Source organism: Lipotes vexillifer, unplaced genomic scaffold (genome assembly GCF_000442215.2).
Source record: "Lipotes vexillifer unplaced genomic scaffold, Lipotes_vexillifer_v1.1 scaffold664, whole genome shotgun sequence".
In the NCBI taxonomy this organism is placed as follows: domain Eukaryota; kingdom Metazoa; phylum Chordata; class Mammalia; order Artiodactyla; family Lipotidae; genus Lipotes; species Lipotes vexillifer.
The window spans coordinates 1142936-1169142 of NW_006782421.1; the positions used below are offsets into that span (position 1 = coordinate 1142936).

Below are 26207 nucleotides of genomic sequence, written 5' to 3' on the forward strand. Positions count from 1 at the left end.
ACTACTGTGTACGACATAGATGATCAACAAGGGCCTGCTGTACAGCACAGGGGACTCTACTCAGTATTCTGTAATGACCTGTACGGGAAAAGAATCTGCAAAACAAATTTGTACATATGTAGAACTGAATCACTGTGCTGTACACCTAAAACCAGCACAACGTTGTAAGTCAACTACACCCCAATAAAAATTTTAAAAAGTTGTTTCTGAAGAAAGGAAAGTGCTTTCTGAGAGGCACTCTGTCTTTACCGATTCATACAGGCCACACTCGAGTGACCGCCAGTGACCATGCGGCGGGCCGACGCACGAGCGCTGCGCGACCACGAGGTCTCGGCACCAGACTGGGCTCGGGGCTGCGCTGAGTGGCCCTCGTCCTGCTGGAGCCGAGCGCCCAGCGCAGAGGTGACGGCTGTCACCACGCCCGTGTGCCCACGGCCGGGAGACAGTCCGAGCCCACAAGGGGGCCGAAAGGGTGGGGCGGAAGGCAGTCGTGGGAGGCGGCCGTGGCCAGCGCAGTACTCCTCGGGGCAGAGGCGTCAGGTCGCAGGGGTGGCGCAGGGCGGAGGCACGAGCTTTTGCCGAGGCAGTGGGTCGGGAGCCTCGCAAGCCTGGGGGAGCCCGGGGACCCGGGGCAGGAAAGCCGGCGCTGGGCGCGGGGGGAAGCGGCGGGAGGGCGAGCCTGCGGGCGGCGCCGCTCAGCGTCAGGACGCGGAGGGCGCCCCCTGCGCGAGGGGAAGGGCCGAGCCGAGGGGCGGGGAGGCCGGGTGACAGGCCGCCTGCGGCGACGAGCGACGAGCGGGAAGGAGGTCGGGGCCGCTACCGCGTCCGGGAGCGCGTGGAAGGGGCCGGGCACGCCTCGCAGTGTGGACGCGATGAGTTTCAGGTTCCTGCAGGCTACGCCGAGCTGTGTGTGGAGGGCCAGGGCACTTCCAGAAAGGTCTGGAAGGCAGTGAGACCGGGGACGTGGGGTAGGGCCAGGACGCGCCACGTCCAGGCGGCAGTGGGGGCGGAGGCCGCGTGCGTCACCCGGACGAACCAGAAAAGGGGGCCAGAACGGTCCCCGAGGATGGACGGGATTCGAGGGCAAGAGGGACACACAGGGCCGAGCAGGGGCCGACCCCAGTGCGTCGGGTGCTGCAGGGGCCGCAGAGTGAGGGCAGGGGTCCGAGGGCCGGGCAACGAGGGCGCCGCCAGCAACACAAGGTGCGGTTTCCGTGAGGGGCGGGGACCGAAGTCAGCCTGTAAAGCGAGAGAGGAAACGAGCGGGCGCGGAGCACAGACAGCGGCTCGAGGGGCCGGGGTCGAGAGCGGGTGTTCAGTAGGGCTCCAGGCGAGCACCCCTCCACTCTTACTGGACCGGGTCTTTGAACTCATGATTGAACAGTTACATATACGTAGGACTTAGTAAGTGAAAGCACTGTTCTAAATGCTGTTCGAGCAGTAAAATCCATTTAATTCTCACAGCAATTCCTGCACGTCTTTTGTAACTTCCATTTTGTGAAACGAGGAAACTGGGGCACAGAGAGCCCAAAGAGTAACGTGTTTGAGGTCCCACGGTTTCCGAAACGGTAGAGCAGGACTTGAACCCAGGCAGTCTTGGCTCCAGAATCCACGTTATGAAGCCCTGTACGTCTGAGATGCAACACAGGCAAGCACATCTAAGAGGATGCTCTGAGCCTCAGAAAAATGAAACAGTGGTAACAAAAAGATGGGGTTTCGGGTAACACTTGACAGTTTGGCAAAGGTTGAAAAAATTACTCCAAGGGACCCTGGAGCCTGCCATTCTCAGTCCACTGTTAGCGTCCTTCCAGAAATACAGAAGGCTGCTGTACTGACTCCTGCTGTTCATTCACTGATCACTGGACATCACAGAAATAAAGCCACATCTGAACGACACGGATTCTCAAAATGATCGGTTTCCTCTTGGAAAACGAATTCTTCGGTCTTCTCACAAACCAATCGTGGTGTGTCTGCCGAAGCTCCATGTCTATGAGGCTGTGAGAGACCGTTACTCACCAACATGTCCCTCCTTTGAAACACGCTTTAAGTTAGGTAACATGCTTTTAGAAAGTTGCTTTTCAAATCATGACCTCTATTCTAAATTGGCCTTAAACATTTGGATCCCAAGGACAACTAGTGATAATTGTAAAAAATCACAGCAAGCAACAAAGCCAACTACAAAAGGAAACGTTTCTTCAACAGTCCAAATAAGCAATGACTTCGCTGAGCCCCAGTCTAAAAGCCAAAGGGAAGTTCCACTTGAGTCACAAGGAACCGCATAAGATTGTGAGGAAGATGCTTCGTCCATTTTGGCAGCTCACATATATTTTAAAGTAAAATACACTTTACTTTATTTCCATTCTCATGTGTGTTTGAATACATGGAGCACGAGGGCAAGACCAAAGACGTGGAAGCCTTGGGTTCGAGGCTTGAAGCTGCCAACAGCTATGTGAAAAGGACCACGCACGTCCCCTCAGATGGGCTCAGGATTTTTATCTGTGAGATGGGATGAGCATGGGAGGTTGGGGAGCCAGTTCTCTAAGAGTCTTTTCAACTTTAAGATACTATTAATCCATGAGGTATAGTGGGACTGCGATTTTAGCTGATATAAAACGCAAGTTTCACAGGAATCCACTCTATTTAATACTCTGCTCACCAAACTTTGTTAAGAATAAAGGGAGGATGGATGAGAACAGGAGGATGGTGAACTTGAGTGGAAAACTGCCATCAGAAGAAAAGAAATCGGAATAAAAACTCAGCTAGAGAAAAGGTGACTCAGGACCTGATAGACAAGACTGTTATTTGAAGTGACCAGCGCTCAGGATCAGTGTTAATGAAAAAGCACCAGGCCAAGAAGGGAAGGTGGACTTGTCAGCAAGGCTGAGACAGGGCTGCAGCAAATTTGCTCACGTGGCGGAAGACCCGCTCTCTAGGCTGGGAGGGCCTGCAGGTCAAGCGTACACCTCTGGCCTCTCCAGTTCAGCGTAACTACCTCATAGTTCATCTTAGCTACACGTCGTGTTCAAGGAAGAAGACGTGCCTGGTCAGACGTAGAACACGAACCATCTTGTGAGGTTCATCCGGAACTTGCTCCACATTCTAACAGGAGTCCAAACCGTTTCTGCATCCTTTTGCCCTGGGAGACGTGAACTTAAAACAAGGTGCCGTTTATTGAGTATATACCAAAGAAGAAATCAGGCCAGACTCAGAGTCTGTAAACAAGGATCTGCAGATACGATTTAAAAATAAAAGGAGGGAGGGGCTTCCCTGGTGGCGCAGTGCTTGAGAGTCCGCCTGCCGATGCAGGAGACGCGGGTTCGTGCCCCGTTTCGGGAAGATCCCACATGCCGCGGAGCGGCTGGGCCCGTGAGCCATGGCCACTGAGCCTGCGCGTCCGGAGCCTGTGCTCCGCAAATGGGAGAGGCCACAACAGTGAGAGGCCCGCATAACGCAAGAAAAAATAAAAATAAAAATAAAAAAATAAAAGGAGGGACTTCCCTGATGGCTCAGTGGTTGGGAGTCCGCCTGCCAATGCAGTGTTCGAGCCCTGGTCCGGAGAAGATCCCATGTACCACGGAGCAACTAAGCCCGTGCGCCACAACTACTGAGCCTGCCTGCCTAGAGCCCGTGCTGCGCAACAGGAGAGGCCACCGCAATGAGAAGCCCGTGCACCGCAGTGAAGAGTAGCCCCCGCTCGCCCCAACTAGAGAAAGCCCGCGCGCAGCAATGAAGACCCAACGCAGCCAAAAAAATAAATAAAAAATAATAAAATAAAATAAAAGGAAACTAGACAAGCCAGCTTGGAAGATAGAAGTCTTAGATAGAAGATAGAAAAGTAAGTAAATATAGAAGTCTTAGATAGAAGATAGAAGTAAGTAAATATAGAAGTCTTAGATAGAAGATAGAAAAGTAAGTAAATATACCTCTCTGAGGAATACCGATATTCCTAACCAATCTTCCAAATATTGCTAACATTTGAAATAGTTGGCTTTTTAAGCAACAATGAAATACTACTGACAAAAATGAGTCACTGCAGGAGAACCAGCAGTCCAGCTGAGATCTGGTCTGAGCTTGATAGGAAGACAAGTTCACTGGGAAGAACTCGAGAAGGACCCGGTTCCCTGGGTGAGGAAATGCAGGCTAGCATCGCTTTTGAACTTGGAATGAATCTGCCCCAAGGAATGGCAAGACTATAAGGTGGGAAGAGAGCAATTGGGCAGAAAAGAAAAAGCGACGCTTGTTTCTAAGACGCCGCTGCTCTGTTCTATGAACTAGTCTGTTTGTTTTGGCCGCGACTAAACTCAAGAATGTTCTCTGCATATTTTACAGCGTAGTTTATACACATCAAAGGAACAATCTCTCCTTTCATCATTATTTACACATAAAAATAATGCAGTTTGTGGTGCATGTAAGATGTTACTTCTTAAAAACCTCTCGAGTCTAATTTATTAATTGCTTGAGATTTAAAGTTAAACAAGGGTGAGATGCAAATCATATGTTACTCTGAAATATTTTACCACCAAATCTTGGTTTATTAATGAGATGTTGAGCAGCCATATGAATATTTATTTAGGTGGTTAGAGGGCTTTCTGAAGGATCCTGGAGCAAGTGACAGAAACATAAAAGCAAAAGGGTCTTGCCTCTCAAAAAACATGGGGGCTGTGTCTTTGTTTTTAATTCTACTCTTTCCTCTGTGCTTCCAACATTAAAGCATTCCTGTAACCCACCAACCAACCCAGATCTCTTCGCCCCAAACCTCTAGTTTTAGCTGCTACTACTGCTGCTGTGATAGCAAAAGACTCCTACTGACATCCATGGAAATGACATTTTGGTCTTTTTTGGTGGCATGACAGCATCACATGAATTTTTTCCAATTATATGCATTTGGAAAATATAGTCTATGTATAAAAACTAGGTTTATCTTCATTAATTTATTGATTTGATTTAGTTCCTTAAAAAGTCTGTGTAGGGCTTCCCTGGTGGCGCAGTGGTTGAGAGTCCGCCTGCCAATGCAGGGGACGCGGGTTCGTGCCCCGGTCCGGGAAGATCCCACATGCCGCGGAGCGGCTGGGCCCGTGAGCCACGGCCGCTGAGCCTGGGCGTCCGGAGCCTGTGCTCCGCAACGGGAGAGGCCACAACAGTGAGAGGCCTGCGTACCGCAAAAAACAAACAAGCAAAGCGTACCTGTATCTCAGCCTGTACGTGTCAGTGTAGGATCAGGTAAACCACAGTAACAAGCACATATGAATCACTCCCCCTCTTCCACGGTGGCCCAGCCTTGAAGCTGCTGGTCCCACCCCTGAAGACACCACCAGCTCTAACTCCTCAGGCCCCTAAATTACCGTCTATGTCCCCCCTCCCCACTTCCTGCTCTAGACGCTAAGTCCTTCCTGGTCCTTCAAGTGGGATGAGCTCATCTAATTGTTGGGAAGAAAGTCTCTGATGAAACAATTTCACGTTACAGCATGGCCTTCGTCAAGTGGGTGAACGTGTTGACACATCAAGGATCTCTGCATCTTCAGAGAGGAGTCTGCCAACCCAAAGCCTTAGGTATTTGATTGCAGACTGTGTGTGTGTGTGGATCCCTACTTCTTTTAACTGCAGGGTTGGTGCTGATGTGCTTAAAGCTGCCTTAAAATACAATAATAGACATAAAATTTAGCATATAAGAATTCGAGATTATATTCTTTAAGTCAACTAAGTCTTTATTTTGGGGTGCCCAGTACTGTGGGTGCTGTGCAGAAACCAGAAACAAGAGGAGGATCACTAAGCATTAGTGGCAGAACCTCATGAAAGTATAAGGTTCCCCAGCGACCGGGGCAGTCAGCAAAACTCCCCAGAGGAGGCGGGGAGGGCCCTGAGATGGCCTTGGTGACCTCAACAAGGCTGAGGACAGACGAAGAGGCTGCAGTGAGCACGAGTGAAGGCAGGACGCGGCACTGCCGTGAACCTGAGGACGGCGAGAAGTCCAGCTTGGCTAGAACAGAACGTACATGCTGAGGAATACTGAGAAGCCTGGACGGGCTCTGAAAGCCGGGTGCAAGAGATTGATCTTGTCGTTAAAAGAGATCCTTTAAATTCAGTTTAGTAATATGACATTGTAAGAAATGAAAACATCGTCAGAAGACATAAAATGAAAAATCAAAAGTCCTATTTCTCCAAAATAACCAGTTACCCATGTCTGTCTGAGATGCATTCAGGCAACTTTATTTATCTTTTTTTTATTTTTATTTTTTTTGCAGTACGCGGGCCTCTCACTGCTGTGGCCTCTCCCATTGGGGAGCACAGGCTCCGGACGCACAGGCTCAGTGGCCACGGCTCACGGGCCCAGCCGCTCCGCGGCATGTGGGATCTTCCCAGACCAGGGCACGAACCCACGTCCCCTGCATCGGCAGGCGGACTCTCAACCACTGTGCCACCAGGGAAGCCCATTCAGGCAACTTTAAACGTACACAGCATTCTGCATTCGTTTCACTTACTAATGTCGACAATCTTGTCTCACTCTCACAGAGAAGGTCTGCTTCATTCTTTTAAAATGGCCTCATACTAGTTCATTGCTTGCATGTACCATAATTTATTTTCCCCTAGCTTGTTGCTCAAATGGTGCTACAAAGATATTGTAGAGCCTGGCAACTATATCCACGGGACACATTCCTATGAGTGGAACCAAAGGTTCAAAGGTTATGTGCACTTGAAATGGCAGTACATTCCCCCACACTGACCTCCAAAGAGGCTGCACTGATTTAAACTGCCAGTGACGCTGCTGCATCACTGGCTGTTTTTTCAGCTTCAAAATTTATGCCCATCAAGTGGCAGCCAGGCCCTTCAAAACTCTGCAGTTTCGATTTACATTTTTAAATTAGGAATGAGAATAAGCACGTTTTCCCATATTTACTGGATGTTACTTTTTGTCTGTGAGTTCTGTGTTCATATCCTTTGCTCTTTTGGTCCACTGGCTGGTTAGTGTTTTCGTATTGATTTCTAAGCACTCTTTGTAAGGCAGGGAAATCGGTGATTTAAGATTTCTCTGGCAGAGTTCTTCATGCTGGACCGGAGCTGAGAGCTTTTGGCAGGGACACCAGCTGAGGGAGACTGTTTTAAATCAATCGCAAGTTGAGAAGGGCTCTGAACAGGGTCCTATCAGAGGAATAAGAAATACATTTTAGGACTCTGGTGATACGCTTGAGATAAACGGGGATGAAGGAAAGAAAGGACAAAGACGGGCCCAAAGTTTCTAACAGGAAACAGAAAGACTGGGGGTAACCCTGATAGACTGCAAAGAAGAGCCAATTTGGAAGGGAAGATGCTAATTGCATGTTGCAATTACTGAGTGTGAAACAGTGGTGCCTTCTCCAAAAGAAGACGATTTACAGGCAGTGGGAGATACGCGGCCCAACCAGGAAGCAGGCAAGGGTTCTGGGAAGCATCTCTATAGAAGTGACAGCTCAAGTCACAGGGGAGATGAGCTCACTGTGCAGGGAAAAGCAGAAGCAAAGCCCAGGACACGGACTTGAGGACACCCACGAGGAGGGAGAGAGACCAGCAGAGGAGACAAGCCAAGAGAAGAGTGAGTTTCTACAGCAGGGGTGAGCAAACAGTGGCCAGTGGGCCATACCTGCCATCTGGCCTGTCTTCCTAAATAAAGTTTTATTGGAGCATAGCCTCGCCCACTTGTTGACCAACTGTCCAAGGCTGCTTTCACACCACAACAGCAAGAGCTGGGTAATTGTGACAGAGGCCTTATGGCCCCCCAAAGCTAGAATATTTACTATCCAGCCCTTTCACAGAAAAAGTTTTCCAAGCCTTGCTCTAGAAGGAAAGTTGTTGGTCAGTTCGGTCAAATGCTGCATGGAGTTGGAGGATGTTTAGAAGTGGGAAAACACCACCCAATTTAGACAAGAGTTAGCAGGTTACTTTGAAGACTGTGGCACTGGGATTAGAAAAGGGGCTATAAGGGAATATTTGGTAGAGCTGACTCATACGCATCAGAAAAAGCCTAGCACGAGGCTGGCGCGTAGCCAGAAAGCGCACCAGGAAGGGTGGCGAAACGCAGTCCGTCCACCCATCTGTCCGTACACCCCTTGTACTGGGAAGGCAGACGGTCCTCACGACCAGGGGGACCAGAGCTGGCGGCGGGGGGAGGGGACCATGGCAGCTGAAGGCTGGTGAAAGTTTAATAACGCTGGGAAAAGCTGGCTCTCAAGAAGCATTTGCAGCAGTGTGCCCCGATTTCCACGGTGCACGTGCTCCAGCTGGCAGCACTCCTGATAACGTACCAGCAGGCTCCTTCAAGCCAGCACACCAACTGGGTGATGCTGTCACCAGCGCTGAGGCTGGGGGATGGAACCTAGGAAGACATGAGCAGCGTGTGGAATCCTTTCCCAGGAAATCCTGGGAAGCAAGAGGTAATGTCATGGCAGCTGGAAGGAAAAGGCACGAACTTCAATACTGGGATGTGGTGACAGAGAGGCTGGCTGAGTCACCAGGCACTGAACAGGAGCTCAGCTTCTGCCAGAGTGAAAGAGCCATTTGTGGTGAGACATTGCCAGGTTTTTAAAATAAAATTAGCTTTAATATATTAAAATCATTATCAAGTCTTCTAATAATCAGGATCCTATATAACCCAGCGCTTCTGAATATACACACGTATGTAAATATATACAATTACCTGTATAAACACATATGTATACATGGTAATCATTCAGTCATTTTAGTTGTTGCTGCCTACATAGTGATGAAATTATATATTTCAGTCCATCATACTGACATTGAAATAGCTTCTGATACAGTTCGGAATTACTGAAGATGAAAATATTTCCAAATAGTTATTTGTTAACTTTTTATACATTAAAAAACCTGAACGATACATCTATATTCCAACGTCTGATTAGCCGAAGCCATTCGTATTCTGGACGGGGCAGTAATTAAACTAACCGTGCAGAGTCGCCTAGTGGCTCTACTCCTGCAGAGAGTGCCGTCCGGCCGCCAGGGCGGGAAGAACCTGTCTCACCTGCACTCCTTCAGTCGCCCCCACTCAGTCACGCGCTCAGCCATCCAGCCCTCTCCGCTCCTTAGTATACACAGGCGAGGTCCCAGGGGCTAAAAGCATTTTTCATAGTGCTTGAAGGTTTTTTTTCCCACTGAACAAATAATCTTCAACTGGTCTTTAAATAAAACAAAAATCTGCCAGAGAGCAGACCTGGAGGAAAGGCGGGGGCAGAGCACTTGGGGGGACCGTGCATTTCTTCTCTGCTCACGCACTGCTATTGCGCCTCCTTGCTCTAGCAGCAGGGTCATAGTTCACTGCCTCGCTGTATCCAAGCCCGTCTTCTGCAGTACCCTTCCTGGACAATGGCACTCATGCTTTATGCTGCTGTGACTGAATGGCTGTCTTCCTTTCTGAGTGAGCAGGCAAGCCTTCTTGGGTGGGATGGAAAATACATCTCTCTTCTTAGCGTTATTCATTCCGATTCTGCGCCCTCCACGCCCTTAGGACGTGCAGGCAGGGGAGACGACAATTAAATAACGAGCGAGCGGGTCCCAAACAAAGCCATGTGATGCTAGGCTCTGAGCTTCCTCTGTTTCCCAACGCTCCTGAAACCCCACAATGAGGTCTGTAATTTTATTCTTTGAGAAATGGATTCCTGTAAGCTTTTAGCACAGTGAGAATTGCCCAATCTTATGAAATGTTCTTTTTTCCCTCCCTCAAGCCCTTCGGGTAACACAGACCAGATTTCTAGATGTCCTACTGGCAGCCGACCTTTTCTCGTGAACTCTAGTCAGTGGCCAAGGGAGAGGAGCGTCCATGCTTTAGAATCTCTTTTCTGGGCCTGCAAGCAAAAATTTGATGACATTTCTCCTTGATATGAAATCTCTGCTCGGACATCTGGCTTCACAGTGAGGAACTTTCAATACACCAGCTTCAAAGAAAGGGCTTAGCCGTGGTGGGGCATGATGCCAGAGGAATGTTCCCCGGTCTTTCCATACAACTATTTCTATCAGTTTCCCCCCTATGAACTTCTGGGAGTTCAGCAGAGAGCAGTCACTGCCGAGCAGATGACTTGGCTTTGGGGTACAGCCTGGTGGGACCTCCCACTGGAGTGCTGGAGTACAGAAATTATGTGTAAACAAGGTGTAGGGTATTTTATTAGAATCTGCCTATTGGGCAAAATATATTACTGTTACCACAAATCTAGTTACTTTTGCATATCTGCTATAGCATCACAAAATATTTACAAGCTTGCTGCCAACAATTAAATGAGAATAAAGTGACATGATTAGTTTCCAGAGCCTTGATTTACGTGGTGACATCATTCGGTTACTCAGTATATTTCTAGAACTTCCACTAAGCCATGAACTTCCATAAGTGGCTGTTCTCAAGAGGCTTAGAGTCTACTTGGTGATAAAGAGAAGGAATCAAATACAGTCACAATCTCCTCTTCTCAGTCCCCAAGCCCTCTTCAAATCACGAATTGTTTTTGAAAGGCTGCGGTTAACTTGTGAAGCAACAAAACCTGACAGACGCTGTGAGGGTGTTCAGAGTTCCTATTTGTCCTGTTTTGGGGATTCACATGCATCACTCTGCACATGAGTCTGGGTGCAGCGTGTTGTCCCAGACCCACCTGGAGATAAGGACAAGCACTACGCCACCTCCCTAGACCTGCAGATGCTGATTTGCAAAACACATTCTAGGTTTTGGATAAGGGGTGGGGGACCACCATTACAGTGCAGAGAAAACTTCAGTAGAGCAAGCAGCAAAGCTGGCATGGGCTTCTCACTCAGACACCTCACAGAAAGATGACATTGAAATCTTAGGGGAAAGGACTCTACACGGAGCTTGTGTGATCACAGAGAGCGTGAAGGCTGAGGGCTGGCTGTTGATACAGTGGAGAGAAGGGCCACATCTAGACAAGCGGTTCTCAAAGTTTTGGGTCTCTGGACCCCTTTACACTCTTAAAAAAATCAAGAACCCCGAAGAGGTTTTGTTTGTGTGGGTTATATCTACTGATATTCACTATATTAGAAATTAAAATGAACAACTATTAAAACATTTATTTATTAATTCATTTAAAAATACCAGTAATAAACCCATTATGTATGAACCTAAACATATATTTTTAAAATAAAAGTAACTATTTTTCCAAAGCAAGAAAAAATTAGTGAGGAGTGTGGCTACGTTTTATACTTTTGCAAATCTTTTTAATGCCTGGCTTAGTAGAAGGAGCTAGGTCCTCATCTCTGCTTCTGCATTCCGTCTCTTACGAGATGTTGCTTTGGCTGGAGTATAGGAAGACAATCTAGTCTCACGTGGGTAAGCAGCTGAAAAGGGAGGGGTCCTTTAGTAACCTTTCAGATGACTGTGGATATTCCTGTGACGACATCAAAAATCGACAAGCGGTAGTTTCTTAAAAATGTTGATTAGCTGCCATGCGGAATCTGAAACTCTATCAGTAAACTTTGCGTACTGTTAACATTAAAATCCACTGGTCCACTTTGTTTTTTGAGTGGGTCTTTCACCTATGCGTGATTTTGTAACAACAGTGATTTGGAAAACACTGGTTCAGAGAGTTACAAAAATCTTCCAAATGTTGATACACTTCACTCATTCTTCCCTGTTTCTTCCCGTGCACATCATTAGTAATACCACTGATCTCATCGGACAAGTCTTCAAGTACTGGGAAGCTGTCAAGCTTGCAGTGATGGTATAAGTTTTCCAAATTCCTAATTTTTGCTTGAAAGCTCAAATTTTATCATTAGCAACAATGTAGTCAGTTGCTATCCTTGAAGTGTCAGACTCACTTCCTTCATTTTCAAGAAAACCTCTGCCAGGTAGTCAGAACAGAATATGCGTAGTTTGCCTTTCAATCGTTCTTTCCAAGCGACTAGGGTTCAGCTCACACTCCAACAAATGCACAACAGCTTCTCCTCAAGACAACCATCCTGCTTCAGTATCTGCAGCAGGAGTGCTTTATGTGCACTTCCTATTAATATTAGAAGATGTGTTCTCAGGGACTGAGATTTAATAAAATTAACACTACTTATTTCAGTTTTTTTTTTAAAGCACAAGTATGTGGTGGTGAAGAAAATGACTACTCATACAGTTCAGTGTCAATGCCATGTCTCAGCAGTTTTATCCTCCACTGCTTTTATACCATCAGTGCAAACGTGAACACAGTGAAAAAGGCATCTGATGTCTTTGTCCTATTATGAAAGTAGTTTTGACCTTGTGGAGCCCCTGAAAAGATCTCAGGGGCCCACAGGGGTCAGGGGTCTGAGGACAACACCTTGAGAACCATTGGTTTAGGTGGTGAAGTGCTTCATATGCCATGCTACAAGGGTAGACTTCATCCCGTAGGCAGTGGAAAGCCACCGACGGATTTTAAGAAGCAAACCACATACTCATATCTGTGCTTTAGAAAGGTCCCTTTATGGGACTTCCCTGGTGGTCCAGTGGGAAGGAATCCATCTTCCAACGCAGGGGACACGGGTTAGATCCCTGGTCAGGGAACTAAGATCCCACGTGCCGTGGGGCAACTAAGCCCGTGTGCCAGAACTACTGAGCTCGCGCGCCTCAACAAGAGAGCCTGCATGCTGCAAACTACAGAGCCCACACGCCCTGGAGCCCACGCACCACAACTAGAGAGAAGCTTGCACGCCACAACTAGAGAGAAGCCCATGCGCCACAACTAAGAGCCCGCGTGCCGCAACTAAGAGTCCACATGCCACAGCTAAGACCTGATGCAGCAAAAAAATAAATAAAAGAGAAAAAAAAAGAAAGGTCACTTTACCAACAGTTTGAGGGACAGATTTGAGAGGGGCAAGCTACTGGCAGTGATTCTACAAAAAAGGGATTGTAACAGGCAAAGTCAAAGACGTGAAGGTCTAAGAAGGTAGGAGCTAGAGATTGGGGGATGGGGTGTGCATTTGGAAATATGCAGACGTTATTCTAGGAACTGACCTTGGGGAGGGAGGGAGGCAGAGAGTTCATTCAAGGGGGCTTCCAGAATCTGACTTGAGTGACTGAGTGGATGATGGTGGTACTTTAATTCTTATAATCAGTACAAGAAGACCAGGTTGGGGTGAGAGAAGAGTGGGAGGAAGATAAAGTCAGTTTATGGTGTATCTAGTTTGAACAGCCTGAGGGTCCTCCAAGTGAAATTGTGCGACAGTACTTTAAAATGTGGATTGACCGCCTGCTAGTTCAGGGGACACAGGTTCCCTGGTCTGGGAAGATCCCACATGCCGCGGAGCAACTAAGCCCATGCGCTACAACTACTGAGCCTGTGCTCTAGAGCCCGCGAGCCACAACTACTGAGCCCACGTGCCACAACTACTGAAGCCCATGTGCCTAGAGCCCGTGCTCCACAACAAGAGAAGCCACTGCAATGAGAAACCCGGGCACCACAACAAAGAGTAGCCCCCGCTCACCGCAACTAGAGAGAGCCCGCATGCAGCAGTGAAGACCCAGTGCAGCCATAAATAAACAAACAAACAAACAAATAAATAAATAATAAATAAAAATAAAATTTCCATCCTGTTTAAAAAAAGTGTGGATTGAGAGCTCAGAAGAAGTCTGGGTGGAGGTGGAGATTCAAAAATCACTTGCGTGGAAGTTTACATGAGGGGCTGGGATTGTCCAGGGACAGCACATACAAAGAAAACAGAAGAGGCTTTGCTTAACACCAATATTTGAGTGTCAAAAAGAGGAAGAGGAGACAGGGGATGGGAGAAACGGTTTCAGGATGGTCGATGAACTGGGAAAGCGCTGCCATGGAGCTAAGGCAGTTTTTAGAGCCTGTTTATTGGCAGATTAAATCACTGTTCATAGATGCTCATGGTCTCAGACTAGAGAGGGTATATGATTTCCCTGCCCCACTGATGTGGATGGAAATGAAGCTGAGGCTGCAGGGACTTTTTCCCTGCTCATTTTTTGCCCTCCTGTAATCCACCATGAGGAGGACACCCAGGCAGCTACTAGTCCAAGGAGATTGTACAGACAAGTAGAGCAGGCCTGAGCCCACTCTAAAGCCTGGAGTCAAAGCACACTAATGGTGCATAGATATGTTTTAAGAAAAACAAATGTTTGTTATGACAAGTCACTGAACTTGGGGGATTGTTTGTTACACAGCATTGTGGCAACTGCTGACTAACACAGGTTCCTTGTTAAATGTTATTAAGGAGTCAAACAGGCTTCTAAGATCACACAGGAGACTGAATTTCCCTCTCCCAACACCAAATGAAGTGAGTAAATATGAGTAAAAATGAGCAGAAAGGCACTAAGGCACTGAGATAGGGTAGTAAGGTGGACAGAATAGGAAAAAACCCTCAAGGGCTTGTGGTGAAGGAAACAAACATGACTCTGGAGACACTACAGCATTTCAGTGACTTGACTTCAGAATCTGCCCATGTCCCCAAATTGTTACTTTGTTAGGGTTAACAAAGCCCCAGGACTTCCCACTGATACCACCAACTTTGAAGACAAGGACACTGTGTGGGTAGCCTCAGCTTTCTCCTCTTCTGGCTGTGGGATGGGTGGGAAAACAGGTAGAAGTCAGGGCTGTCTACCACTGAGGAAAGTGAAGGTGTCCAGCCTTCAGGACAACACACCAAGTTGGAATAATTCAACCCCCAGTGGATTCTATGGTGCCCCCCCCCCTCCCATTAAGGTAGTGCGAACTCAGCAACTGAACAGTCAGCCCAACCAGACTGCAGGCACGTCTGTACTCCAGCTCGTCCTCCCCTTCCTCGGGTTCCAGAAAACACAGAGGCACTACAAATAAGTGTTACTGGTGCAGGGGAGATGCGCTGTGTTTCAGAAACATTTGATATGGGACGTTGAACGTTTAGAGGGATCCTGGTTAACTGCTGAATGTATCCTGGTTAATCTATTAAACTTACCAGATAAAGAAAGACTGCTCCAGGAATCCCCCAGAAAATGCAAATCATTGACGTGGGGGAAAGCTCAAACCTTGCCCAGCCTTCTCCATAGCAATGTCAACTGCTGATGAGCAATATCTAAGTTCTCAGGGGAAAAAATGAAAACAAGTATATGGTGCCATCTAACATGTCATTCAAACATAAAGGTCATTGGCAGACATTCTCTCTTTTTTGTGTGTGTGTGCAGTACGCGGGCCTCTCACTGTTGTGGCCTCTCCCACTGCACAGGCTCAGGACGTGCAGGCTCAGCGGCCATGGCTCACGGGCCCAGCTGCTCCGCGGCATGTGGTATCTTCCCAGACCGGGGCACAAACCCACGTCCCCTGCATTGGCAGGCGGACTCTCAACCACTGTGCCACCAGGGAAGCCCAGTACCGTGAATCTTGAAGGAACTACTTGACCATGAAATCCAGCCAATTAAGAACCACGTCAAAGTAAAAACTTCGGGAATGGAAGTGCAAAAGGCTGGGGTATAAAAGGCCTAGTGGTAAGCACCATGTCATTCATGTCCTTTAAAGATAGCATGGGTATTAAACTAAGGGTTATGGTTAAAGACAAATTGTGAATATCGTAAACCCAGACGCTGTAAAGATACAACACAACCCCAGGCAGGAGGTGGTGAGGGGGCGTAATGGGAACGACTGTGAGTATTCTAATCCACTCAGCTTTCAGCCCCGAATCAAATTCTGCCCAAAAGTTTAACAATTCCTCCTGTTTTAGTCTAGCTTCTTTCATCAGCCTGAATTTAAGTAAAATTAACTTGAGATTTTTCTAAAACTAAAAAAATACCGGATCTAGAGTATTAACCCATTCTGTACGTCTCTCTGGCTTTCCTTCTCTTTTCTCCTTACACGTAGTCGGATATCTGAAATGATGTTCATCTTAATGCCAAGATGGCTATTTCTGGGTGATGACATCTGTGGTGACTTTAAATATTTTTACCTTTCTGGCTCCCTGCATTTTGAATTATTTACGAGCATATGCCATTATCCATTTTTTACAAAAATAGAGTAGATTTTCTTTAAAAATATGTCCTGATTAGTTAATGACCAATGTTGATTCTGGGTGGTAGGAATATAGACACAGGTTTTCCCCTGTACTGTTTTGTGTAGGTGAGGGGTAAGAGGAGATGGTGCTGGACGCTGAGCACAGACCACTGCTGGGGACCTACGTGGCCTCCCAACCTCTTCCCCTCGCCCCTCTGAGAGGTGGTGACCATCTCCCCTCCCCCTGGTTCGGGGCTGGCCCTGGGACCTGGCTTGACCAAGAGAATGCGGGTAGCCGTAAGGGAAGCGCGGGTCTGCCCTCACCTACTTGAACCCCCCTCTTAGACAGCAGCTTCCACGTATAAGGTCTGACTGCCCAGAGAGCGAGGCGACATGGGGGGTCTGGACCCACCCTGGATGCCGTAGCCCCGGCCAAGCTTCCTGAAGAATGTAATGTTGACGAGGCCCCCAACCCCCAATGCTACACATTGAGCAGAAGACCCGCCCAGCCCAACCCTGCCCACATCTCTGATCCAAAGAATCGTGGGCACGTAACAGAGCTGTGGCTTTAAACTACCAAGGTTTGGGGTGATTTGTTCTACAGCAGAGAGAGCTCTTTTTAGAAGCTTGACTCTGCAGGTGAGGAGTGGGCTAAAGCAGTAAATAAGGGATGAAGCCTCTTTGCTCTCGAGATAGGGCGCTGCACCGCGGCATAGAAGACGCGCTCGCGTGGCCGCATGCTGTGAATGCCTTTCACACGACGGGAGATCAATGAACAGTTATGAGATAAATGAGTGAGTGCTAGAATGAGCATCTTTTTGGCTAGCTAAAGCTCAGTGCAAGTTTTTAATTGCCACGTAGGGTAAATTCTGGAAATGGGTCAAAGCCTAGGCACGTCTCTTGGGCAATGTAATAATGGTAGGTATTGCCAAATTATTCTCCGGAGATGTTTTATCGTGTTACACTACCCCAGACCGGTGGCCCTTTAATTGGTTTTCAGCGGCCTACTCGATACCTCCGTTTTCTCTGAAGACTGACTTTAATGAAAGGCCTCCTTACCCACGGGAACACTCTGAGGCCCTGGCCGAGTGAGCGCTGGGCCTTCTGTGCACTCTGTCCTCCACCCAGAAAGTGGGGTGAGGCACACTTCATAATGAGCACACACTGCTCTTATAGCGAATATTTAAACACAGTAAGACCTAACACTACAAAGCATTAGGTCCATACGAGCTTACTTGAATGTACATGCAGGCAAATGTACTTGGTCTCAGAAAACCAAATGCAAGCCTCGTGGTGACTCTGTCTCTCTCTGAGTATCTCTATCCCTCCATGTATCTGCGTGTACAAAACAGTCACACACAATTAGAATGTCCAGATCAAACAACTGTTGCAAAGTGCCGTCATCATTCAGGCAGACAGGAAATCAGAGTGACGACACCCTGACTTGGTTACGCACTTGGTCACTGATCCACTTTCACAGACAATGTAGATGCAGGGATCTGGTGTAACGGTTAATAGCTGAGGCTGTCAGGTCAGAAGACTGTGACTTGAACCTGGCTCTGACAGTTATCGGGCCATCTGACCTCTGGCTGGTGACTTCACCCCAGAGCCTCAGTTTTCCCATCTGTAAGATGGGGATGATAGAAACACTCTCCCTTGTAAAAATTACTCATAAAGCTTAAATGAGACAATGGAACGTGAGGTGAATGAAAATGTTTGGTAGAGAGCCTGGGACATACTACTTGTTGAAGAAATATCAGCTATTATTCCTATTATTTTTTGTGACACAGCCTAAAAAAAATCGTGCAAGGCAACAAGTGCTAACACATTAACTATCTGATATAGGTTAGTAAAAGAAAAAGTCATTCACTTTATCCATAATCTACGTGAGTGAATCAAAACTCAACTATATCTTATCGACATTGTGATTTTAATTATTTTCAGGTACCTATGTTTTGGTCATTATATGTCATAAATATAATATAAATATATATATGTACATATATATATATATATATATATATATATATACTGCCATCTTTTAACTGCAACTTCAGTCTTTATGATTAGACAGTCTGTTGGAAATTAGGGTCAGAATGTTTTTCCCTTTTAACAGGTGACTGGATTAAAACTACAGAAAAATTAATTAAAAATAGGCAGTTATACTAATTACATTTCTTTCAAGATGTTTTCATCTTTGAGAAACCGTATTGGAAACTCTGTTGTTATGAAGTAAATGAATGTTCCCCTTTTGCATATATTGGGGTTCAATTACTTATTCAAAATGTGGAAATTCCCTACCACTCGGTATCTGGGTATCAAGTGGAAAAGAAACTCACGTAAAATGAAATTTCTTTATAGCAAAAGAATTTAAATAAAGTTGTCAACTCAGTTCATGCAAAGCAAAACAGTTCCACAGATCAATGAGTACTTCCTCTGCATCTTTAAATGAAGAGTTTCAAAGATTTGTAAAAATTACCAGAATACGAAAAAGAAACATCTTTTTTTGTCTCGTCACATGTAGGGGGAGAAAACGCTCACAGATGGAAAAATACAGGAAAAAGCTCACTAACGACAAAACAAGTCGTCACCTCTAAAGTGAGGAGGCTGGATATACTCGCCTCTAAGGTTCGGTCCATGTCTTAAGGTTTTCCTTGTATTCATTCAGTGCTGTCCAGGCTTAAAGGGTATATACAGCAAAGCAACTGACATTAACACTGACTTCTCCCTAAGTTACTCAGATTGCCTACAAGAGGCTAGAGAAAAGAAAGATGGAGGGATTAGGCAGAAAAAGGCAGTGACCCAAATGTCTCTTATTTTTCTTTGCTTTGTATGATTACATACTTGAAGCATTGTTATAACAAAGTAAAATCACTGAAAAATAATCTTTTGCTGGGAATTCTTTAAAAAATGTTTTGTTCTCTTTTAAATCTTATTTATAAAGGTTTCCAGATGCTTATCCTCACAGATTAAACACAGCATGATGTAGACACTTACAAAAATATTCACTGCTATGAAGCCAAGAAGAAACTACTTTGAGATCTAACCGCCTATCACCTAAAGAATCGGGGTCCAGGGGATTTTCTGTTGCTATTCAAGGTGTGATCCTCTGAAGCCATTTGGAAACAACCTAGGTTCTCAGCAGCAACACAGGACGGTGTCCAAGCATATCAGATGGTTGGCATTCCAAACCTCCAACAGGTTCTTTCTCATTATGCGAATCCATAATGAAAGGATGTGGGCAGAGAACAGAATGTAAACTGGAAGCTGACTTCTGAATTCATTAGCCAGCAGTCCTGGGCTAAAACAGTCACTCTAATTTCAAGAGACAGCTCCAAAGTGGTTCTCAAGAGAAAGGACAGGGTATTTTTCAAATATTTGTTCAATGTGAATGGACTGGGCTTGCCCAAAATGACTTTTTCCGCTGGCATGTGATCTTTTAGAGGGAAGGCAGCCTGAGTCACTGGCTACATCAAAGTTAGAGTTCAGTGAATGGATTACTGCAGGCTGTGTGAGCAAGCCAGATACCTGCATTCATCCGCCCACTGCTGGGGTTTCAGCCCTCCTTTTAATTACATTAAAGCAGCTGGTACCGCTGGTTACTGGGGTCTCCAGATTACCTCGATTGCTCGGTCATTATCTCTAATCAGCTGCTGCTTCTCATCTTCAAACTTCTGTACAACGTCCTGGAGCTGCCTTTCTGCAGCGAGCCGCTGCTGGCTGCTCTCCTTTTTCAGAGACGAGATGGTCGTCTGAAGCTCTGCTATGATCTAAAATGAAAACAGCATGCTGTAGCTTCAAATTCTTCAGTGAGAGGCCTCTATTTCATATGTATTTATGCTTCACGAAAGAATGGGTTTGGCAAAACTCTAGCCCACAAACTAAATATTTTCAATTAATGTATCACACACACTAACGCATGAAATTCCACACAATAAAAGACTATAATAAAACTGTGAATGGTGAACAACTGCTGAACAAAAAATACTTGGAAGCCGGTCCCACTATAACATTCCACAATGTTTACTCATCAGAGGAAAGAACATCTGTGATCTCAAAAATATGAAATGTGTCAGGATTTATTTTACTGAGAAACATACTTGTTAGAGTGAAAAAAAAACTATTTTGCCTTTCATAATACTTTGAACTCTAATAAGCAAAGAAAATCATGAACAGAGTTCATGGTTCATAGTTACCTAACTCTACACAATGATTTTTGAGTGTTTACTAACGCTTGTGCACTGTGCTAAGCACTTCAGTTCCTGTGTCAGTTACTACTGTATGACAAGCACTGCCATTGCCCATCTTTTATAAATGGAGAGACAGAGGCGGCGCAAGAGGTCAACCTGTGACCTTGCTGAAGATGCCATGCGACCAGGAGACAGGCAGGATGTGAACCCTGCAGACAGGTCGACTGCTGTACTAGTTGGTTCCTCTTAACTAGCTACCACTTTGTCTTCCTTTTAAACAAGGTTTTGGTATTGAAGAGAAGTTTATTATGATACAGTTCCAAATAGGTTGCTTTCTTCCTAACTGATATATATCCATGAAAGTTTATTTTTGGTTCAAATGAGTCATTTCAGAGGCTCCCACAGTATTCTCTACACTTGAGAATCGGGTCTCTCCATGACTGGGTCCCCTCCATGGTCTCAGAGTAAATCGGATGAGGGACCTTTTCTTTAATAGGTTTACTGAGAGCACTGCTCTTCCTTTGGTTTGGATGTATCCATTTCCTTTCAAATTCAATAGTGATTGACCTTTCAGAAGCAGGAAATAGTTGTTTCTTCTAATAAAAGAAGCAGCCTTGGTCCTGGGTTAGAACTTTATGCTGTCGGGTCTATAGGAGAAGGGCTGACTGGTGAGAAACACTGAACCAGTTAGTACTATATTTTCCTTGAAGCTCAGTGTTTCAACTATTATTTGACGACAAAACTAGATTACAGTATCATAAGGCAGTAAATAGAAAGTGTCTGGAGTCTTCCAGATGCCAAGTGCTCTAGGAGCATTAGTTGTCACTACTGACATAAGTAGCATATTTACCCAAAAAAGGAAGATTTAAGCTTTGAGAAGTGAGCAAACTCACTGTAACAAAGGTTAGCACTTAGAATTTGTAAATAATCAAATATAAAACAAGTGTGAAATAAATGACAAAATATATTAATATTTTTAAAGGCAAACCTGAACCTTCTGTAATGAGAAGAGAGGGATTCATTTACTGAGAATGAAGATGTTTTCATCTGTTTTCTGAACTTTGATTAAGTGTTTCCATTCTGGCTGCAATTCAGTTAATTCTCATAGCACTTCTATGAAACAGGGAAGGTTAAATTCTTAGAGTAAATGTCAAAAACTGAGGCGCAGAATAATCAGCTCACTCACAGTCACAGAGCAAGGCGAGCTGGAGATAAGAAACAGCCAGATTTCCTTGGCCCAGCATGAAACTTAAGAGTGATATTTTATAAGAACATGGGGCCAAATAGTAAAAATAACTATTTCAATGACTAGTGCAGCGTTTCAAGTTGAGTAAACTGAAACGTGGTAGAAGTGTTGAGTTTAATTAAGTAATGTGTTCAGTGTGTGTGTGTGTGCGCGCGTGCGCACGTGTGTGTTTAGTTCTGTCACGCAATTTTATCACGTGTAGATTCGTATACCACCACCACGATTACACAGCGCATTTTTATGGTACAAAGTAATTTCGTGTCTTTAAAAATTAGTAAGATTCAGATTCGCTTCTGACTGACCAAGACTGAAGGTAAAAAATATTTGGGGGCTCTTCAAATGATCACCAGGACATAAGACATGGATCTCTTCTTTTCAGAAGATTTATGACTGTGTACGTCAAAAATAAATAAGTGCAGGTTTTGGGAGGAATGACGGGTGAAGACCAGGATGTTCTGAGGAGAACATGCTTTGCTTTTGTGTAGAAAATGAAACCTTAACATTCTTTGCAGGAATAATGGAATTCCTTTGGGGAAATAATGAGATTATCTTTGGCAAGTTATATTTTAAAACTTATGAAGCTGATATAGGGAGAGTGTCAAAACACTTCAGGTGAAATACCTCATATAGATAAATGAATTGATAGACTGATAGACATGATGGATTTAGAGAGGTGGCTGACATATGGATAATTTTGGAAGCAGATTTGAGGTTTACTTTAAGATTGAGAAATAATCACACTAACTAGATGAACTAGGTCTTGGCTGTAGACCTAGAGTATAAGACAACAGACTATTCTCTCCTTAGCTCAGGGCACACAACTGGCACTCGATAGATATTTAAGTATTGGAACTATAATCATAGTAAATAAGAAAAAATAATTCCCTGGCAAATTATATTGAGATAATTTAGTCTTTTCATAGAGTAATAATGTAAAAAGTTTCTGAGAAAAAGAAAAACTGACCTGTGCGATCATAATCAAACGCCACCGGGTTTGACTGAATCATATTAAAAATCATAAGACAAAATGCTACCACTCAACTAAATGTCTATCCTGTATTAGCTTCAGAGAAAGAAGTGGATAAGAACATTTCCATATGGATATTAAAAATTAATATTTGGGGAAGCAAAAGGAAAGTTATTTGGGGCTAATACTGTAAGCAACCTAACCAATGAAAGTTGTAATATTTCATCGTATTGTTAAGCAACTTCTGCTTTGCATAAATGTCAGTGGGCTTATTAGGTCTTAAAAATAACAGGATTCTGAATAGAGGTTAAGATTTCATTTTTAACTCTCTTGTTTTTTAGATCATAGTAGAGTTTGAGATTTTCATAAAACTCTTCTTTAAAATACGCTGGACCAGGCATACATGGCAAGGTTTGGCAAACATTGAAGGTCCCTAGAAAATAAGTGGAAGAGGGGCACCCGCACCTTCTGGGTGGCCACCCGGAAGAGTGGCAGGGAGGGGGGCATAGGGGCGCAGGGCATGAGCCCAGGCTCTAATCTGCGCCAGCGGGAGCCTGGGGGCCACATGGGGGGACACAGGTCCCTCGGCGATGGGCAGGCTCTGCTAGCATTTCTCCGCAGCTACCCACATTCCTGCAAAGATGGCAATAGTTTTCTTTGAAAAATGGCCTCTAGGTAAGTCAGGTGCGTGGGGAAAACCAATGGAAGATGAAAAGGCAAGGTTAATATGTAATATCAAGATAAAGAAGAACAAATATGTGATTCTGATGGAAGTTATATTTGGGAGTGTTCTCAGAGATGGTGCCACCGTCGCCATCAGGGTGAACACCGAGCGACCCAGTAGAGGGGCACCGTCCTGGGCCTGTGAGCATTCAGAGTGCATGGTCTACTAGGTCCTGGAGCTTGATAAAATCTTAAGGGTTAAGTGACTTCCTTTAAGGGAGTAAAATATTTAAAATATTTTCCAAATTTAACCTGATGCTTCCCTAGGTACCAGTGTATTCATTACTAATGCATTCATCTTATTACTTTTTTTTTTTTTTGAGAGAGGGATTTAAAAAAATCTGATAAACAGTTAAGCAGCTTTGCTTCTGGCACTCTCCTCAGCCGAGATATGAGTTAGAGATTCCAGCAGACTATCACTGGAAAACAGCAAAAGTCCATCCACAGTTCTGTTGTATAAGGTTTATTTTCAAATAATCTGTTTCTCTGAACTGACTTTATTATAGACAAGTGTTTCTCAAATGCCAGTTCACAGATATAAACATATACATATATTTATATGCATATAAATATTTATATTATTTAGAGGTGGGCAAACAAAATGTTTGTAATGTAAGGTCATCCTACCTCTTATGAGAAGGTGGACTATCTTGTACCATGTTATTCTATCTTTTCTAGGATTTTTCTTTTTAGGTGTTGCACTGCCCTCTCATTTATGAATGGTGGCCACAGCACATGGCACCAGCTGATGTCTGCTCCTACCTCCTTCGTGTCCTTACACGGGGAAATATCCAGCAACCCTTTGCCTCTCCAAATTCTGGAGGGAGATTTTATCAGTTCTTGAACACTCAGAAATAAATTTAAAATGCATAATTTCTTGCTCCTTCCATACATTTTTCATTCTTTGCTCCCCCTTTCCTTTCTCCACTGAGATTTCATAGGCTCCTATAAGAACTAATAGCTGTTAAATGCTTTACCGTGTCCTAGGCCCTGCACTAAGCACTTTTCTGGCATTGTGTTGAGGTAAGTATACTACTCCCCCATTTTACACATGAGGAAACTGGATTCCAGAGAGAGCAGGTAACTCGCTCAAGGTCACGTTAAGTGGTGGGGCTGGTATTCGGACTCAGGTCTGTGGACGCCAAAGTTTAGGCTTTCTTCCCCCCAACTTACATTTAATTTGCTTTAATATGGACTAATCAGGCTTCTTCACACCTTCCTTTAGGTAAAATCTTAATACTCTCAGTGTTTAGGCATTTCTATCAGCTATTTTGTATCTCACTTTTGGTCTACCTCCGCCATTTAACATAAAGCAAAATAAGCAGGATGTAAGGGTATGCGAGCTGGGTTTTTTTCACGTTTTAGTTTAGCTTTTGGAGTCATAAGATTTCTTTTGATTATAAGAATCTTCCTCCGTGGATTAAAAAGGATATTTCCTCATGTTATTTCCTGGAATAATGGCCATCGAGACATCACCGTCATCTTTTCGATAAACACGTTTGTCTTCACTTAGACAAAGACTTTGTGCTTTCCTAATGGGATGTGAATTATATAATATACGCACATTTTAGAAATAACCGTAGAAACTAAGAAATTTCATAATTATCGGCAGAGTTTTGCCATATTAGAAATGTGAGGGGTTGGCCCAGACTGGTGGTGTCAGGTTAAGACCTTCCGTTCCAATGTCGAAGACAGGTTGGGTCCTGGCTCAGTCACTTGCTAACCTGCGTGACCTCACCTCTCTGAGTCTCAGTTTTCTCAAAGGGAAAAATGGGGCCAGTAATAGTTTCTCATCCCAGAGTTCCTGTGAACGAAACTGAATGAATCAATATGATTAGTGCCCCATAAAATTCTTAATTTCATTATCGTTTTGTTGTAGCATTGCCAGTACTACCACTGTGTACATACATTTCAGTTGACTTCTGCCACATCTCACTACACACGGCAAAAATACTAAGAAAAGTTGATTTTAAAAATCATCAGATATGATGTCCACAAAATGAAATGGCTTAATCTATCCATCTGTAAGATGAAAATTAGCATTTTATTTATTCCACAATGACTCATACAACTAAGGAATGTTTGGAATTCCCTAGATGACGCCAGAGGACCTCATTATAACAACTTGTGCAGAAGGACCCCAAGCATCGTAAGTCAAGCGGAGACAAGTGTTCAGTATTTGGCCTTCTACCTGCAACTACTGTAGTAACAACACCCAGCAAGATGTGAATGTTGGTCCTTGTATTTCTTCTTTTTCCCAAAAGGAGTCAACAGTTGAGCTGCCAATTTAACCCAGTATATTTGCCATTTTGAATCTCGTTGTTAAGCAGTCTTTAGGTGCAGCAAAATGGAATACTGCAAACAAAGCAAAGATGGTATCAAACCGCTTACATCACAAATGTAGGTGTGTATCTCCAGCCCTTGTGAAATATGTTTCAGCCTGGACTTGTTCAGGCTGGTTTTACAATGTCTGAGTGTGTGTGTGAGTGTGTGTGCGCGTGTGTGTCGGTTCAAATGGTTCAGTATGCCTGATTTTAGAAAGTTGAGACTGAAATAGTAATAGCATCCGCACACTCATCAAAAATATGATACTAATCCATAAAAAACTGAAAAGAATCACATTTAGCTCTAAAGTACAAATGCTTTTACGGTAGGTTTCTTTCTTGTTTGTTTTGGTTTTGCTCTTTTTTTTCTTTAAAGCTCTTACCTGTGAGGATTTGGCAAGCTTCTGAGTGTATTCTTTCTCAGTCTGCTTCAGCCTGCTGTTGGCCTGAAAAACACATGCAATGAACACACACACAGTGACCTGTGAGGTTGGTATCTCTCGCACACGCCTATCACCAGGCAGCTGGGATGGCTGCCAGCTGCACCGCCCTTCTGGGGCAGCCAGAAGACCACAGGGCTTGCCTTTGATCTAACGCCAACTATTCATCACTTAAAAAGCAAAAAGCAAAAGAGAAAAAACAAAAGATCTCTCCTGCCAATTATTAGACAAACACAGGCTTCTGTGGAAAGAGAAAGGGAGACGGAGAGACAGAAATAGACCCAGCAAACGTGTGTGAAGTCAGGGAAGAGAGGAAGCACAGGAGGAGGAAGAGGAAACGAGGGGAGAGGGAATCGGAGGGGGGGGAGGGAAGACGGTAAATTTAACACTCTTT

The 26207-nt window shown here is 44.8% G+C and overlaps 1 protein-coding gene across 2 annotated transcripts in view; it reads right to left on the reverse strand.

Annotated features, from left to right (window-relative positions):
* The window catches only part of CEP112 (centrosomal protein 112), a 432986-nt gene that overhangs the window by 67261 nt on the left and 339518 nt on the right, over positions 1-26207 (reverse strand). For both annotated transcript variants that reach the window (XM_007455273.1, XM_007455274.1), the window contains 2 exons: positions 25757-25819; positions 19544-19693 (listed from right to left, as the gene is read on the reverse strand). In XM_007455273.1, the coding sequence (XP_007455335.1) occupies positions 19544-19693; positions 25757-25819 (213 nt within the window). The remainder of the gene's footprint in view (positions 1-19543; positions 19694-25756; positions 25820-26207) is intronic.